Here is a 17,265-nt window from a genome sequence, read left to right as displayed (position 1 = left end):
ACAATCAAAACTGGGAAATTAACTTTGGTACACTACTATCGTCTAAACTGTAGACCTTATTTGGATATCTATATTTTATTCTATAGTACTCCCTTTTCTGTCCCAAGATCCAATCCAGGCTCCCACATTGCATCTACTTGTCATGTCTCCCTCATCCCCAAAATGTAACATTTTCTCGGTCTTTCCTCATCTTTTATGACTTCGACACTTTTTTTTTTGACTTTGACACTTTTGAAGAGTACTGGTGAATTGTTTTGTAGGATGTCCATCAATTTGAATTTGTTTGATGTTTTCTCATAATTAGAATGTGGTTTTGCATTTCTGGCAAGAATATCACAAAAGAAATATTGTGTTCTTGATGTATCATATGAGGAGTTTCATGGTGATGATGTTGACCTTGATCATTTGGTTAAGGGGGGATGTCTTCCAGGTTTCTCCACTGTAAAGTTAACAGCCACCCTCCCCTCCCCCCCATTAATAAATATCTTGGAGAGATACCATGCAAATTTCTGTTTCTCCTCAGACTTTCACCCACTAATTTTAGCATCCATCCTTAGATTTTGCCTGCTATAATCATTACTGTAGTATCCTTAATGATTTCTTTCCCCTCATTCTTTCTACATTTATTGATTGGAATTCTTCAGTAAGGTGGAGTTGTCTCTTCTCCCCTATTTATTTATTCAGTCATTTATTTATATCAGTATGGACTCATGGGTATTTATTCTATTCTACAGGTTATGACCCAATACAATCATTATTTATTTTGTTGCTGAAAGCTACAACATGATTTATTTATTTATTTATTTATTTATTTATTTATTTTTTAAAGTCTTTGGTGCCCAGCATGGCGTTCAAGGCCTTTTTTTTTTTTTTTTTTAATGCTATTCTTGTCTGCTTACATTCTTTTTATGTATGTATGTATGTATGTATGTATGTATGGCTGTGTTGGGTCTTCGTTTCTGTGCGAGGGCTTTCTCTAGTTGTGGCAAGCGGGGGCCACTCTTCATCGCGGTGCGCGAGCCTCTCACTATCGCGGCCTCTCGTTGCCGAGCACAGGCTCCAGACGCGCAGGCTCAGTAATTGTGGCTCACGGGCCGAGTTGCTCCGCGGCATGTGTGGGATCTTCCCAGACCAGGGCTCGAACCCGCGTCCCCTGCATTGGCAGGCAGATTCTCAACCACTGCGCCACCAGGGAAGCCCTACAACATGATTTAAATGGCAGAACGGTATTCCAATTACACGTCTGTGCCATGAATTATTGATCCAGTTCTTCAATGTTGGACGTTCAGGTGGTTATTTGATACTATTTATGATGTCTGATATACATAAATCTTTGAGTTTTTATGTGTTTTCATAAATTAGGTTTCTAACAGCGGAATTATTGGATGTTGGAAAAGTTGTGAAAACTGGCAACATGTCAACACGGAAATCAGTCCACACACCTAACCCAGACTACCAGGCTGTGAGCAGAAAGAGGCAGTAGATGCCGGGGCTCACGAAGGCCCCTACCGGCAGGGTCACTGAGCACAGTTGTCAGTAACAACATTAACAATAAAGTTATTGATGTTGAGGAAGGGACTTCTGGTAGGGGCATGTCTGTTTCCGTTAAGGCCTATATCCTTCGCCCTCTCCGTCTACATCCCAACCGGAAATACTTGTACCCCGTTTAAAGCCACGTCGGTCCTGGCCTAAGGCCCGCCCACGCGGGGGGAAGCGTTTCCGGGGTCAGGGTATTCCGGCTCGCCCCGCCCCGCCCCGCCGCCGGTGCCGTGCTGGAAGCCCCGGCTCTCCCGGAAGTGGCCCGGACATCTCTCTGTCCGGGTTCCCACCTCCCCGCTGCTGCTGCGGGCCGCTGGGGCGGCGGCGATGGCGGAGGCGGCGCTGCTACTGCAGCCGGAGGCGGCGACGGAGCGGGACGCTCGGGAGAAGCTGGCTCTTTGGGATGGGAGACTGGACACGACGGCGCCGCTGACCGACCGGCAGACGGACTCGGTGCTGGAGTTGAAGGCGGCGGCCGAGGACCTGCCCGTGCCCGCCGAGGTGAGGTGACAGGCGGGAGCTGGGCTGGGCTATTCCGCGGGCGCGCTGGCGGACCCCGACTTTGCAGACCCCTGTCCAGGGTCTCTCCTCTCCTCCCCGATCACAGTGTCGGCTCCGGCGGGAAAGGCCCCTCACTTTCCCGGGCTGTCAGGCCTCACGCTGTCCCGGACCGCCGACTCTCCCCTCCGGCGTGGGGGCGGCTGCGGGGGCGTCCAGCGGCTGCTGGCCGCCGGCACCAAGCCCGCCCCCTGCGGCGTGGGGCGGTTGTCCGGGAGCCTTGCCCTGGGCATCTTGCCCCGGTGTCCCTGGTGTCAGCGAGGCATAGTCCTGCTGCCCACCCTCTCCCGGAAGGAGAAGGCACTGAACCCGAAGTGCTTTGCTTCAGGACAGCCTCCTGTTGGTATTTGTTTACCACCTTAATGAATAGCCCAGCTTCCTTTTTCCATAGGGGCACTTGGGGAGACCAAAGTTGATCCCGAGTGACAGCTTCATTCATCGCACATTGAGCAATGAGCTCTCGATCAAGTGCGGGTTGTGGGAGATCCGATTTATATTTGACTTATAGCAAAGCAATAAAAATTTTTATTTGAAAGCTGGGTCAGTACATTATTAGATAATGCTGGTCGTCGGTTTTAGTGTCAACGTTTTTAATCCTAATTGCCATTGGGATAGTATCCCTATTACTGCTTGTGTGATTCAATTCAATTAGTTATAATAGCAAGAAGTACATTTTATGAGTAGTCAGATGTTTGACAAACTTTTTCTAGTTTTGAGGGCTAGGTTTAGGCGGTTATTATTTTATTAGCGCTGATGGTTACTTTTGATGTTGGAAGCATTCTTTTTACGCGGTTGTGTCCAAAGGCAGACTGAGTTTAGAGACTTAAACTTTTTCTGCCCTCACACTTCAGAGGTTAAGAACTTTGGTTTGAAAGTTCTCGCCACTTTTCGCTGTTGCACACTCTGCCATAAAGTACAGGTGTTTTTTCTTGGGTTTCTCTGTCCACCTCTAGGATTCTGTGCTGGAAGTGTGTTTGAAATAAATGAGGAAGCAGTTGGAAATTTGTTTTGGCATGGCTATCGGAGTCTTTTATGCCCTGGGCAATAGAAATTGTTTGCTCTATAAATATTTCAGTCTGCTTATAATTGATTTGGCCTCCCACCAAAGCAGGATGCTTCGACATCACAGTACCTGCGGTGAATGTATTCCATAAGAAAAGCGACCCATTTTGTTTTTAATGTCTTGGGTCATAAAATATTATTATTCCCACTGAGCATGAAGGAAAGGGTTTGGAGTGAAGTAAATGGAATCTCTTCATTTTCACCCCATTATTTGATATTTATGCAACATAATACCTACCATTAGCCCCATGCAGTCATTTAACATATATTATGTGCCTACCTGGGGCTAGGAATGGGGGGACGGAAAGATAAGAAAAACAAGATCCCTAGCCTCATAGAGCTGACATAATTACGGTGATTATGAGCATGTGAAAAAGAACAAAGAAGGTAAATTCAGACAGTCGTCCAGGATATAAGGAAAATCAAACAGGATGGTATGACACCAAGGAATGAGGTGTGCCCTTTTAGATAAAGAGGGAAGGCCTTTCTAAGAAAGTAACCGCCTGAGGAGAGAACTCATGATGGAAAACAAGAAGCCGGTCTTGCAAAGACTAGAGAAATAACCTTCCAGGTGGAGGAAAAAGCATTGCAAAGCCCTGGGTAGGGAATGAGCTTGACAAGTTCAAGGGTTCAGTGAGGGTCTTCTGGTACATGCAACCTTGGCATTGGATTGCTGTGAGAATGAAATACCAGCCTGTTATTTACCCATCCTGGAATCTTTGACGGGGAATTTCTCGTTGCTCTTCAGCTTTCGACAGCCCTCTTTTTCCTTTATATGTCTGGTGGGAAGACTTTGGAATTGAATTTTTTATCCCTGTTACCACTCTTTTAACACTGGCGCTGAGAAAGAATGCCTCAATTTTTATTTTGTCCAACCAAAATAAAAACCTGTAAAGGATTTTCTGTAGTGTTTCACAATTTTCAGGAGATAAATTACATCCTGAACAACTGGAACTGGGCAAGTTAGTTGAATAGCAAGAGGCCAGCTAACTCTCAGCAAATATCATGAAGCTGTTTATAGCTTTCCTTTTTATTTAGGAGAACTAGTCTTATATACCCTTTTATTTGGTGTTAGATAAGAAAATTTGCAGTAGAATATTAGGTAGACTGGTTTCTTTTAGCCAGGGCAAATTTTTTAGTAGTGAGGGCCTTTTTCTTTCTGCTGAGTTTAGTAATTCCCCATAAAATGCTGAGATAATTTACCCTGAAATTTACCTGTAATTTACTGTTACAGTTGTTGTTTTCCTAAAGTTTGTGTGGCCTTAGACATGATACTTAACTTCTCTGAGCCTGTTTTCTTCTTTATAAAATGGGGATTATAATAGTACTTGCCTCACAGGGAGTTACGAGAACTAAATCAAGTATATAAAGTGCACACAGCAAGCTACCTGCCAGTATTATATTATTCATGTGCTTTTCTCCCCAAATGATTATTACCTTAAAAGAATAGATTAGGATGTTATGATCCTGAGCTGGTACTCTGTAGGTGTCACTCAGACCAAAGGTAAGAAAAGAAGAGGTTAGGTGCCTGGAGGAAGGTTTTGAAACTCCATCTATACCTCTTCAATGATTTGCTCCAGAGTAGGTAACATCAGGTTTCATCTGGGGAATGAATTTATTAGGTTGATTACAAAAGTGATTTTCTCCAACCCAGAACTGTGCAAGAAGTAAAGTTTGGGAGAGAAAGGTATATTTGCTTGTTTTTTCCTGGAGCTGCTCAGCTGGTCAGGCAAGGCTCGATAGTTTATTGTAATTAGTATTTAATATGTCAGTGTCCCCATTTGTGTAAGCTGTACAGTAGCTATCCAGGACCAACCAGGAGCCTAGGTCTGTGCTCTTCTCTCTCTGGTGGTAAATGTCTGCTCCATCTGGAAGCCAGGACAGTGCGAGTAAGCCAGAGGCATTCGGTCAGCATCTCCTTGTCAGGAGTGAAAGAGTAGTCAGAACAGGAAAGTTTGTGACACCAGCACACCCTTTTTTTTTTTTTAACAGTTCTACCATTTATTTTATTTTATTTTTTAAACATCTTTATTGGAGTATAATTGCTTTACAATGGTGTGTTAGTTTCTGCTATATAACAAAGTGAATCAGCTATACGTATACATATATCCCCATATCCCCTCCCTCTTGCGTCTCCCTCCCACCCTCCCTATCCCACCCCTCTAGGTGGTCACAAAGCACCGATCTGATCTCCCTGCAACACACCCTTCTTGATTTGCCATTCTATTCCAGGTGCTTTGAGAAAAGAAGACAGCTGGGCAAATGTACCTAATGGGGGCATCTTCTCATAAGCTTTTATTTTTTAATTTTTTTTTTTTATATTCTGGCTACGCTGCGTGGCTTGCGGGATCTCATTTCTCTGACCAGGAATTAAACCCAGGCCATGGCAGTGAAAGCGCCGAGTCCTAACCACTAGACCACCAGGGAACTCCCTCGTAAGCTTTTAAAAAACAGCTTTTAAAAAAAAAAAAAAATTATTTATTTATTTTGGCTGTGCCAGGTCTTAGTTGTGGCATGCGGGCTTCTTGGTTGTGGTATGTGAACTCTTAGTTGCGGCATGCATATGGGATTTAGTTCCCCGACCAGGGATCGAACCCAGGCCCCCTGCATTGGGAGCTCGGAGTCTTATCCACTGGACCACCAGGGAAGTCCCCTGATTTGCATGATTTCTGATAAGTCTGCTTTAATTTTTATTTTTGTTCCCCTGTATATAATGTATCTTTTTCTCTCTGACTGCCTTAAGGTTTTCTCTATGACTTTTGATTTTCTTTCTGAGTTTGAATGTGATGTGTCTAGGGGTGGTGTGTGTGGGTGTGTGCTCACGCACACATGCATGTGCATTCTGCTTGGGATTTTCTGAGTTCAGCACTGTAGCTTTGTGTCTTCCATTATTTTTGGAAAATTCTCAACTATTATCTTTTTAAATATTTCCTACCCTGTTCTCTCTTTCTCTCCTTATTTTGAGATTCAGATTACACGTATATTAGATCATTTGATACCATCCCACAGTTCTTGGATGTTGTGTTCAGTTCTTATTTGTCCACTTTGTTTCTCCTTTATGTTTAATTTTGGGTGATTTTTATTGACCTATCTTCAAGTTCACTGATTCTTTCCTTAGCTGTGTTGAGTGTACCGATGAGTCTTTTGCAGGTATTTTTCATCTCTGTTACAGTAATGGTTATTTCCAGCATTTCTGTTGGACATGTATAGTTTTTATTTTTCTGCTGAACTTCTGCGTCTGTTCATTCATTTTATTTATATTTCATACCAGAGCCTTTGACATATTAGTCTCAGTTATTTTAAATTCCTTATTTTATAGTTCCAATATCCAGATCATCTCTTGAGTCTGTCTCTGTTGAGTGCTTCGTTTCTTGACAATGAGCTGGGTTTTTTTCCTTGCTGTTTAATGTTACTTTTTGTCGAATACTGTACATTGTATGCAGGACATTTGAGAATGAGGGAAATAGCGTGAATGCCTGGGAATGAATACACTTACTCTGTTAGATCATTAGTGTGGAGGTTTGGGTTAGTGGGCTAGGTTTGGGTTTTGTTTTTGTTCTGGTTGCCTTTAGTTTACCACTGGCTTCAAACTTCTCTTTCATTACTTTTTGCCTAGCATTGGGGCTGGGCTGCTGCAGGGTCTTCTTAACCTTCCTTCTCAACCCTCAGCTTTTGGTGTGCTGTGCGCCTGTGTCTCAGAGGGCGTCTGTGCTCTTGCCCCTCCCACAGGAGAGCATTGCTGGCGCTCTATAGCCTGGTGGTGGTAGGTGGGCGTTTTCTGTCATCTGCGTCCAGTCTCAGTCTTAGGCAGGCCTCTTGCCCCTGGGACTCAGGGGTGGAGTTTCTTACTGACTCTGCCCTCCTCCGGCAGTAGGAGACCTCTGATGTTCTGGGTCTTGAGTTCTTTCCTGCCTCTCCTCCAGGGGTAATGGTTGTTTCCTTTTCCCTTTCCCCGGCTGTAGTGTGTTCTCCTCTGTGCCCTAGGGTTGATAGGGCTTGCTGCCCTTTTTTCAGTGTCTTAAGATTTTGTTCCACTGGGGAGAAGGGTGTGGATGGGGCTTTGTGCCCCACTTTCCCCAGGCCCCTCCTCTTCTAAGCCTGCACCACCAGTCCTCATTCTTTCTCGTGAGCACCTGGTGGAGGTCCGTGAAGACCATGTGAGTGGGTGCAAACTCCCCTTGTGTCTGTGACTTCCAAACATTCTGTACTCACCCATCCTCTAGCATTTAGTAATTTGAAAGAAATTTTAGCCTAATTCTTACCTACTTGTGTGGCATTTGTCATCTATTTTTCCATAATCTGCCACGGTAAGCCCGTGCTCTCACTCTGTCTCTGCCTGGAGATACCCATCTTTTTCTAGATTTTAAGCTACTTGGTTACTCTGGAACCTCAACTCTCTGATGGCTTCAAGAACCTGATTTTGTAGATTATTTGTCTTTTTCTTATTAGGGTGCAAGCAACACTCTACCTAGCATTCTTTTAGCCTAGCCTCCGTGTGCTTTCTGGTATATTTTTCAAATCTGCACCTGATCCATGTCTCTCTCCCTTTTCCTCCCTAGGTATCCCTTTTCCTCCTTAGGTATTGTGTAAACAGTGCTCATAGAATTATGTGTTTGAATTTTGTCATGATCTGTTCATATATAACTAAATTTTACTACTAATAAACTATAATTTTGTAAAGGTAACTTAGACGATTCTGTTCCCAAGAAGCAGTATAGATTCTGATTTGTAAATTTACTTACTGTAAAAAGGGAACCCTCCTACACTGTTGATGGGAATGTAAATTGGTGCAGACACTATGCAAAACAGTATGAGGGTTCCTTAAAAGACTAAAAATAGAGCTACCATTTGATCCAACAATCCCACTCCTGGGCATGTATCAGGAGAAAACTCTACTTTGAAAAGATACATGCATCCCAGCGTTCAGAGCAGCACTATTTACAATAGCCAAGACGTGGAAGCAACCGAAGTGTCCATTGACAGATGAATGGATAAAGAAGATGTGGCATATATACAATGCAATATTACTCAGCCATAAAAAAGAATAAAATAATGCCATTTGCAGCAACATGGATGGACCTAGAGATTATCATACTAAGTCAGTCAGACAGAGAAAGAGAAATATCATATGATATCACTTATATGTGGAATCTAAAAAGTGGTACAAATACTTATTTACAAAACAGAAGCAGAGTCACAGACGTAGAAAACAAACTTATGGTTACCAAAGGGGAGAGTGGGGGAGGGATAAATAAGGAGTTTGGGATTAATAGGTACAAACTACTATATATAAAATAGATAAACAACAAGGATTTACTGTATAGCACAGGGAACTATATTCAATATCTTGTAATAACCTATAATGGAAAAGAATCTGAAAAAGAATATATGTATATACACACACACATATTTCTGAATCACTTTGCTGTACACAAGAAACTAACACAACATTGTAAATCAACTATACTTCAATAAAAATAAATAAATTAAAAGAAATTTACTTTGTTACTACTAATAAGTAGGAATAATAATAATAATATGATAAATAGAAGCGGCTCCGGTTGATTGTGTTTATTATATGGCAGGCATTATGCTAAATACACGTAGCATTGTCTCCGAGGAGACAGCTTGTTGTTGGTAACTGGAATGGTTGCACAGAGCATGAGCCGGTAGACTTAGCTCAGCTCGGCTTCCTCTGTCCTCAGAACCTCTGGTGGCAGCACACAGTTGCTGGTGACACGTTAAGAGTCAAGATAGGTTCTCACCAGATTTCAGAAACTTAATTCTTCCTGCCCAGCAGTCCTTTTCTGTTCAGGGATTGCGTCACCATTCAGGAAGAGTTTATATTGAACAAGTGATGCCCTTAGTGAGACACATCTCCGTACATCCAGGACCCTGCTGGCTCCTCTTGAGTCAGACTCATCTGTGGGGAGAAAGCAGATTGAGGACCTTTCTGAACACTTTTTTTCTGTCTGCAGCTTCCCAGTGGTCCAAGGGGCCTGTTTCCTTACACCTGTGTTTTCTTCATTTCACAATGGCCTCATGATACAGATAATGTGATTCTTATTTTACAGAGAAGAAATAGAGATTTAGAAGCATTAAGTAACTTGCCTATTGTAACACAGCTTATTACGTGAGCAGGAGCAGGGTTCACACCAGGCCGTACTGTAATGTGCTTTCCCGTGCCCGGAGGTGCAACCCCGCTTGAACCCAGGTACCAAACTCCCTTCCTTCCTTCCTCCCTTCCTCCCTTCCTTCCTTCCTCCCTCCCTCCCTCCCTTCCTCTTTCTCTCTCTCTCTTCCCCCTCCTTCCTTCCTTTCTTTTTCTCTCTCTCTTTCTTTTTTTTTTTTAAATTTATTTTATTATTTATTTATTTATTTTTGGCTGTGTTGGGTCTTTGTTACTGTGCGCGGGCCCTCCCTAGTTGCGGCGCGCGGGCTTCTCATTGCAGTGCGCGGGATTCTCATTGTGGTGCACGGGCTTCTTGTTGCGGTGGCCTCTCCCGCTGCAGAGCATGGGCTCCAGGCACACGGCCTCAGTAGTTGTGGCTCACGGGCTCTAGAGCGCAGGCTCAGTAGTTGTGGCACACGGGCTCAGTAGTTGTGGCTTGCGGGCTCTAGAGTGCAGGCTCAGAAGTTGTGGCGCACGGGCTTAGTTGCTCTGCGCCATGTGGGATCTTCCCGGACCAGGGCTCAAACCTGTGTCCCCAGCATCAGCAGGTAGACTCCCAACCACTTCACCACCAGGGAAGTCCCCTCTCTCTTTCTTTTTGATGCTGCACTGCTCTCAGGATCTTAGTTCCCAGACCAGGGATCGAACCTGGGCCCACAGCAGTGAAAGCGCTGACTCCTAACGACTGGACTGCCAGGGAATTCCCTCCCCCCATATTTAAAGGGTTGTATTTCTAAATTAATGATGGTGCATTTTGCGTCTAGCTTATCTTATTTTAGCTTTGAAGAGAAAATACTGTCTTCAGCTGAAATTTCTGTATCTAGAAAAATAGACAAGAGACAATTTCCTAAGGCCTTGGATTAAGGTCTTTTATTGCTGGACCTTAGATGTCATGCCTTAAGGGCAGAAACTGGGATTGAAATGAAATAATTCCACCCTTTTAGCTTCCCCAGCATTCACACTCCCTTTCTTTTAGGTCCAAAAACAGCTTGTCTGTATGACCCTAGGTAAATCAACACCTGTAATATCTTTAGTAGTGACAAACTAGACAGTATTGTAGGTCTGATGGCGTCAAGGTGAGGCTCTTCTGAAGCTGATCGGAAATTCTGAAATTCTTTCTTTTCAGTTGTAATTTCAGAATTTGTCAGCAAGAAGATGTGGGTGAAGTGTGGCAGCAGTGTAGAAATAGTAGAAGGGGATATAGTTGTTGGTAGTTGATTCTTGGGTACGATTTGTCTTCTGTTGGTTCGTATGAATGAGGTGAGGCTTGTGTGTTGATAATGGAGAGGGCCGGCTACTTTCATTAGCACGCAGGTTTTGCCTTTGACTGGTGCTAGGTCACAAGAGGTTCCAGTAGGAAAAGGTGTGTGGATTAGTACAGATTCACCACCAGTTTTCAAAAGGTAACTCAAAAACCATACTTTGCAAATGGTTGGATATTGGTGTCATGTTTATATTTTGAGACCAGCATTTAATATAGAGAGAACCTAGTTATAAGTGTTAGTATTATATGGCACTTGTTAGCATCAGATGATTTAACAGAAAACATTTCTTTCTCTTTCAAAACACCTGAGATGGAATACCAATGTTGAGTTAAGTTTAGAGAATTTTCAAGTTATTTGAATATCTTTGTGGCTCTTTTTTTTTCAAGCTCCCAATTGAAGACTTGTGCAATTTAACATCCCAGTCGCTGCCCATTGCACAGGCTTCAATAGTGCCTGAATCTACAGAAGACATTCTCTTGAAGGGATTCACCTCCTTAGAAATGGAAGAAGAAAGAATTGAAACTGCACAGCAGGTGAATGGCAGCATTATTTCTAAGGATATTTGATTGTTTTAAATGTCTCAAGACAGAGGTCCTAATTAAAAGTTCTGAACATTTGAAACTGTAGTTAAAATAAAGTCTTTCTAGAACATCTTTTTTTTTTTTGGGGGGGGGGGCTGGAGAAAGAAGGATATATTACTTGCACCAAGTAAGGAGAACCACCAGTGATCTTTCCCAAAGCTGTGTCTCTTTCTAGAACATTTTTGATTTTGTGTTAGTTGTGATTTCTTAAGTGTTTTAAATGAACCTGTTGCCCAGTTTTATTTGCAGTACAGATAAAAATGTGCTATTCCAAGTTTGGATAGACTATTATATTTATTAAGGTTTTGATATTTTATGCCCTTTAGACCTCCTCCCAGTATGTGTCTGTGTTAATGTGTCCCCCAACATGCATGTGCGTGGACACATGCACACATGCAGACCCCCCCAGCCGTACCCCTCACTGCTTGTTGCTAGGTAATTTCTTTCTTAAAAACCTCAATATGCTCTAGATGAACGCTAATAGTTATTTTTCTGAAATTGAGCATGTGAAATCTCTTGGTTTTTGCTTATTCCCAACTATAAACTTAAATGTACAGTAGTTTCTTCTGCTGCTTCCTCTGTCTCATCTTTATGTCCTCTTAAGAATCAAAGCTGAGGAAGGACCTCCTGTACAGCACAGAGAACTATACTCAATATTTTGTAATGACCTATAAGGGAAAAGAATCTGAAAAAGAACAGATACACACACACACACACACATAAAACTGAATCACTTTGCCGTGCACCTGAAACTAACACAACACTGTAAATCAACCATACTTCAATTAAAAAAAAGAAGAATCAAAGCTAAGGCATTTACCGAGAGAAACATAAAGCAGATGTGCTAAATTGCATATTCACTAAGTCAGGGGTCCCCAACCCCCGGACCACGGACCAGTAGTGGTCCGTGACCTGTTAGGAACCAGGCTGCACAGCAGGAAGTGAGCGGCGGGCGAGCGAAGCTTCGTCTGTGTTTACAGCTGCTCCCCATCGCTCGCGTTACCGCCTGAGCTCTGCCTCCTGTCAGCATTATGGTGAGTTGTATAATTATTGCATTATATGTTACAATGTAATAGTAATAGAAATAAAGTGCACAGTAAATGTAATGCACTTGAATCATCCCGAAACCATCCTCCCCTGACCCCCACCGGGTCCATGGAAAAATTGTCTTCCATGAAACCGGGCCCTGGTGCCAAAAAGATTGGGGACCTCTGCACTAAGTCAAGAGAGGCAGTGCTGCAAAGTGATGAAGAGCTCTAGCTCTTGAGTTAGACTAACCTGGATCTGAAGGTCACCTCTATCACTTACCATCCTTGTGAGCTTAGGCAAATTACTTATCTTCTCAGGTCTCTTGTTTCCTAATGTGTAAAACAAAGATAATTATATACTTATCTCATAGGACTTTTATGAGAATTAAATTAGATAATGCATGTAAATGCAGTGTGTGCCAAGCACACAATCAGTGTTCAGGAAACGAAAGCCAAGCTACTTGGCAAGAGTAGTATCTTGAGAGAATAAAGCATACCTTTGACTTCGAATCCCACTTGAGAATTATAGAAGATAATCTTGCACCATGTCTGTGAATTTACTTGGACTATTTGAAAAAAAAAAAAAAAGATCTTCTGGATTAAATTTGCACTTGCATATCTCTCTTTAAATTAAAAAAAAGATCTAATACATTGTTATAATTTACATACAATAAAATGTACTCATTTTAAGTATACAACTTGATGGTAAGACCAGAATTCAAACCCAGGTTTAGCTGATGCAAAAGCTATGTTTTTAAACCACTCCTTTATATTATTTCTGAGCTTATATTCTCACAATTATTATTAGATAACATTAATATTTACCCAAAGCCCTATGTTACCTACTCAAATTTGGCAAACTAGCAGGTAGGCATTAGCTTCTTAGGAAGAAATGTTTATTTCTACATATTATCGTGTTAATACTCTTTCTTATTTAACTCTGAAAATGGCCCGTGTTTTTAAGATACTTTGCTTTTCCTGGAATGTAGACACTGACCATGCAATTAAATTATCATCTCCTGGCTTAAAGCTGTTAATGTCTGAGCCCCAAACAGTAAGACTTAGTGTCTACCCTTTTGACTTGCTGTTTAGCATGTAGCCACTTTTCATTTTGTCTGTTTTAGTTTTGTTGACAACATAATACCCTATTTTTCCAGTTTTTCTCATGGTTTGCAAAGCTACAAACTCAGATGGATCAGGATGAAGGAACTAAATATAGGTATGTGGCTCTTATATTTGTTGGCTGTCCTAATTCTTAGATCATCTTAAGCATTTCGTTATCTGTGCCTTTAAACAAAATTAAGGTACAAAGAAAACTTGAACAGCAACATTTTCTTTAAGAATAGCTAGAAAGGATGTGGGTCATTCCAACTGGTATTGGAAGTTGTGTGATTTAAAAAAAAGTCACATTGTAATTAATAGGTTAGGAGGGGCAGAGGTTGATTTTAGATAAGTCTAGAAAGGCTTGGAATCAAGTGGGAGTTTTGTCAGGAACTCTAAGAGGTGTTTGCTGCCTTTCTTTAGAGGGAGAGACCCAAGAGACTTCAGCGATGGCCAGCTAGGCTGGGTGTGAACTATGTTGTTTGTGTATATTGACGGCATGGGGGAAGTGACTGTACTGCTTCTAGCTGATTTGGGGACTGTGGGTTGAACATTTGTATTCATTTAACATTAATTAAGTGACTACTATTGCTAGGCATTGTGTTAGGCTCTTTGATGTATGATTCCATTTAATCTTCATAGCAGCTCTATAAGGAAAGGTGTTATTGTTCCCATTTTACAAATGAGTAAACTGAGGCCTGGAACTATTAAATACTTGCCTAATGTCATGGAGACTTGGGCAGAGCTGGGACTTGGACTCAGGTCTTCCAATTCCAAGTCCAAAATTCTTTCCATGACATCACACCATCTCTCAAAGGCAGACATGACCTGAAGGATGGACCTACTTGTTACCTTGGGATGGGCCTGGTGTCCCAGTCTTTGAAAGTTGAGCTCATGATTTATTGCCCTACATGTGAAAAACCAGTTTATGGCTTTAAGGCTGATTCCTTTTATTGCTCATAGTGTCAGTCATTTTCCTTCTTAAGTATTGAAACAGTTTGTGACATAGTTTTTGCTATATTTCTGAATATAATAAACTTTTGTGAATAGGTCAGACTTTCCTTCTGAAATGCAAGCATTTGGGGGAAAACGAGACTTTGTTGTTTATTGTCTATGCTTATTGGGGGAAAATATTATTGCCAATCCCCTTTTGGTTCTGTTTTCTAGACAGATGAGGGATTACTTGTCTGGGTTTCAGGAGCAGTGTGATGCTATATTGAATGATGTCAACAGTGCTCTTCAGCATCTGGAATCATTGCAGAAACAGTATCTTTTTGTGTCCAATAAGACAGGAACCCTGCATGAAGCCTGTGAACAGCTCCTGAAAGAACAGGTAATTTGGAGTAGGAGAGAGTGTCAGTGACTGTGTTTAATATTTTATTTTTAAATAGGTGAATACAATTTAATTCTAATTTCCTTTATTTCTCCAAGTATATTTTGAACACTTCTCTGTATGAGGCCCTGTGCTAAGCATGCAAATTATTACTTTGACAGCCTGCTTTTAAGCTTATGTCAGCAGGGGCACGGGCAAGCTTTCGTATGTTTTGAGCTGTTAGATCTCAGTACAGTTTCAGAGTGAAGAGGGTATATTCACATTTGCGACACTTCTCTTTTTTTTTTTGGCTGCGCTGCGCGGCTTGCGGGATCTTAGCCCCCGACCAGGGACTGAAGCCAGTCCCTGGCACTGAAAGCGCCGAGCCCTAACCACTGGACCATTAGGGAATTCCCTATTGACACTTTTCAAACAAGGCATAGTGATTATACTAATGGTGGGGTTTATGAAAAGATGAACAGATCTAGGTTGCACTTAAACTTGTGATTTAAAGATAGAATATTTAAGTTACTATACTTATCTCAGAATTTTATCTATGTATATTTTGTATGTTTTTAAAAAGGTAATCATTTGTTATTTTATAAAAAGATCATATGTAATTTACTGTAATAATCATTGCTTATTTTAGCCCATGATTGCAGAAATCTTTGGGCATTATTCTAAAATCATATATCTAATATAAACCTGTATGTCTAGTATAAATCTCTTTGATGTAATTTTGAGACTGGAGTGTTGATTCTTATGTTCTCATAATAATTGATTTTTCTCTTTTAAAAAATTCAAGTCGGAGCTTGTTGATCTGGCTGAAAACATTCAACAAAAGCTTTCCTATTTTAATGAATTGGAAACTATTAACACAGTAAGCATTGTTTTTTATTTTTTCTAGAATTAGTGGCTTTATTTTATATTTCCCATTCTGAGTATAATCTTTAACCTTATAAATTGGCTTGAGTGATATTTTAGCTTACTAGTTTGCTTGTTGTTAAGATATTCCTATTTGTGAGTGATGGACATACCATTACCAGTTCAGATTTCCAAATATGATTTAAATAATAGTTCTTCTTAAATTGTATTTTTGCTATTAAAATCTCTTTGTTGGTTAACTCTTATAGTATCATATTTGTAAGCTGTGAAGGTTATAAGAAGAAATATTCCATTTTAAATCTTGCTGTGGTTGTGCTTCTATAATAGTAAAAAAAATATTTCTTTAACTAATCTCATGTTTAGTTTGAGGAAAAGTATAGTCCTCAAAACGGATTCTTGGATCCCAAAGAGGTAGTCACAATAAAGACTTCTGTGTAAATTATATTTCTCTGTGTTCTAGCTCATAACTTAATCATAATAACTGCATATAAATCATGTTATTAAAATTATTAAATTAATCTAAATTATTATAGTTTACTAAAGAATTAGAAATAAAACCAGTAGCCAGTTAACAGTGGAATGCAATGGGAAATATAAATCATTGCCAAATTACTTGTATATCAAGACAAGAAATAATTGGATCATTTTACTTATATTTTATATATATTACATAGTTTTATATATTTTAATATTTATCATTTTATCTGTTATATTAAATATTAAATATCATGTTTATATTATATATTACCTTATATTAGTACTACTTGTATATGTTTACTTATATTTTACTTTCAGTATGACTGCTGAACATGATAATTGCTAGTTAATCTTTTAACCTTGAGAAGATCGCCAGTGTTTGAAAGTGGAAAATTTATGTTGTAAAGTACTAGAAAGTGGGAAATCTAGGTACATGATGTATTATTTTAATATAACATTGTGCAATGGAGTATAAAGTGTTTGCTAATTCGTGAAGAGCCCCATTAAAGGTCATTAGGAGTAAACTGAATTCAATCCATATTCTTTTTAATTTGTCCTTTCTTTATTGTGTTGTTACACATGGGCTGCATTTGAGTATATTTGGTAACCCTTAAAATGTAAAAATTTTTTTTTCCTTTAAAGAAATTGAATTCTCCCACGCTGTCTGTGAATAGTGAAGGATTTATACCAATGCTGGCCAAGTTAGATGATTGTATTACATACATATCATCTCATGTAAGTCATGGTATTTCTGTATGTTTTAAAGAAATCTTAACATCCCTATTATAACACTTCTTATGCAGTAAACGAATTATTTCTTTCTGTAATATACTTGAAGAAAAACTATAGTAAATTCTTAGTCATTGTCAGTAGTGATGTAAAAAGTGCTTTCAGCTGCTGCAGCAACCCCTGGAATAGAAAAAGGGGCTGGCTGACACAATTTTATCCCATCTAAAAGGACTAGTGATTTTTAGACTGTTGACTTACTGTTTTGCTAGATACTTCCTTGGAAACAAAAAGTATTACTTAGGGGGGGAAATAAAAGGACAAGTCCTTTGGTTTAATCACCATCTCTTTCTGCCCTCCAAGGATTTATAGCTGTATTTATTTCACCCAACTCCTATTCTTTTCTTAGTTGGGCCTCACATATTAGCCTTGAAGTCTGTGGGGTACTGAAAATATATTTTGCTAAAAACTGCAAATATTTATTGAGCCCTTGCTTTGTGCCAGGCACAGGGAATTTGGCTATGACCAAGACAGTCATAGTATTTGTCTTCAAGGAGCT

At 40.4% G+C, this 17,265-nt stretch overlaps 1 protein-coding gene across 1 annotated transcript in view; it reads left to right on the top strand.

Annotated features, from left to right (window-relative positions):
• The first annotated feature begins 1,778 nt into the window (after nucleotides 1–1,778).
• Nucleotides 1,779–17,265, top strand: part of COG3 (component of oligomeric golgi complex 3) — a 60,794-nt gene continuing 45,307 nt past the window's right edge. The window contains exons 1-6 of the mRNA XM_068526701.1: nucleotides 1,779–2,040; nucleotides 10,983–11,129; nucleotides 13,363–13,424; nucleotides 14,474–14,639; nucleotides 15,424–15,498; nucleotides 16,623–16,715. Of these exons, the coding sequence (XP_068382802.1) occupies nucleotides 1,867–2,040; nucleotides 10,983–11,129; nucleotides 13,363–13,424; nucleotides 14,474–14,639; nucleotides 15,424–15,498; nucleotides 16,623–16,715 (717 nt within the window). The 5' untranslated portion in view covers nucleotides 1,779–1,866. The remainder of the gene's footprint in view (nucleotides 2,041–10,982; nucleotides 11,130–13,362; nucleotides 13,425–14,473; nucleotides 14,640–15,423; nucleotides 15,499–16,622; nucleotides 16,716–17,265) is intronic.

Source organism: Eschrichtius robustus, chromosome 18 (genome assembly GCF_028021215.1).
Source record: "Eschrichtius robustus isolate mEscRob2 chromosome 18, mEscRob2.pri, whole genome shotgun sequence".
In the NCBI taxonomy this organism is placed as follows: domain Eukaryota; kingdom Metazoa; phylum Chordata; class Mammalia; order Artiodactyla; family Eschrichtiidae; genus Eschrichtius; species Eschrichtius robustus.
The sequence above is the reverse complement of the archived record's forward strand: the minus strand, read 5'-3'. Positions and strand labels throughout refer to the sequence as shown.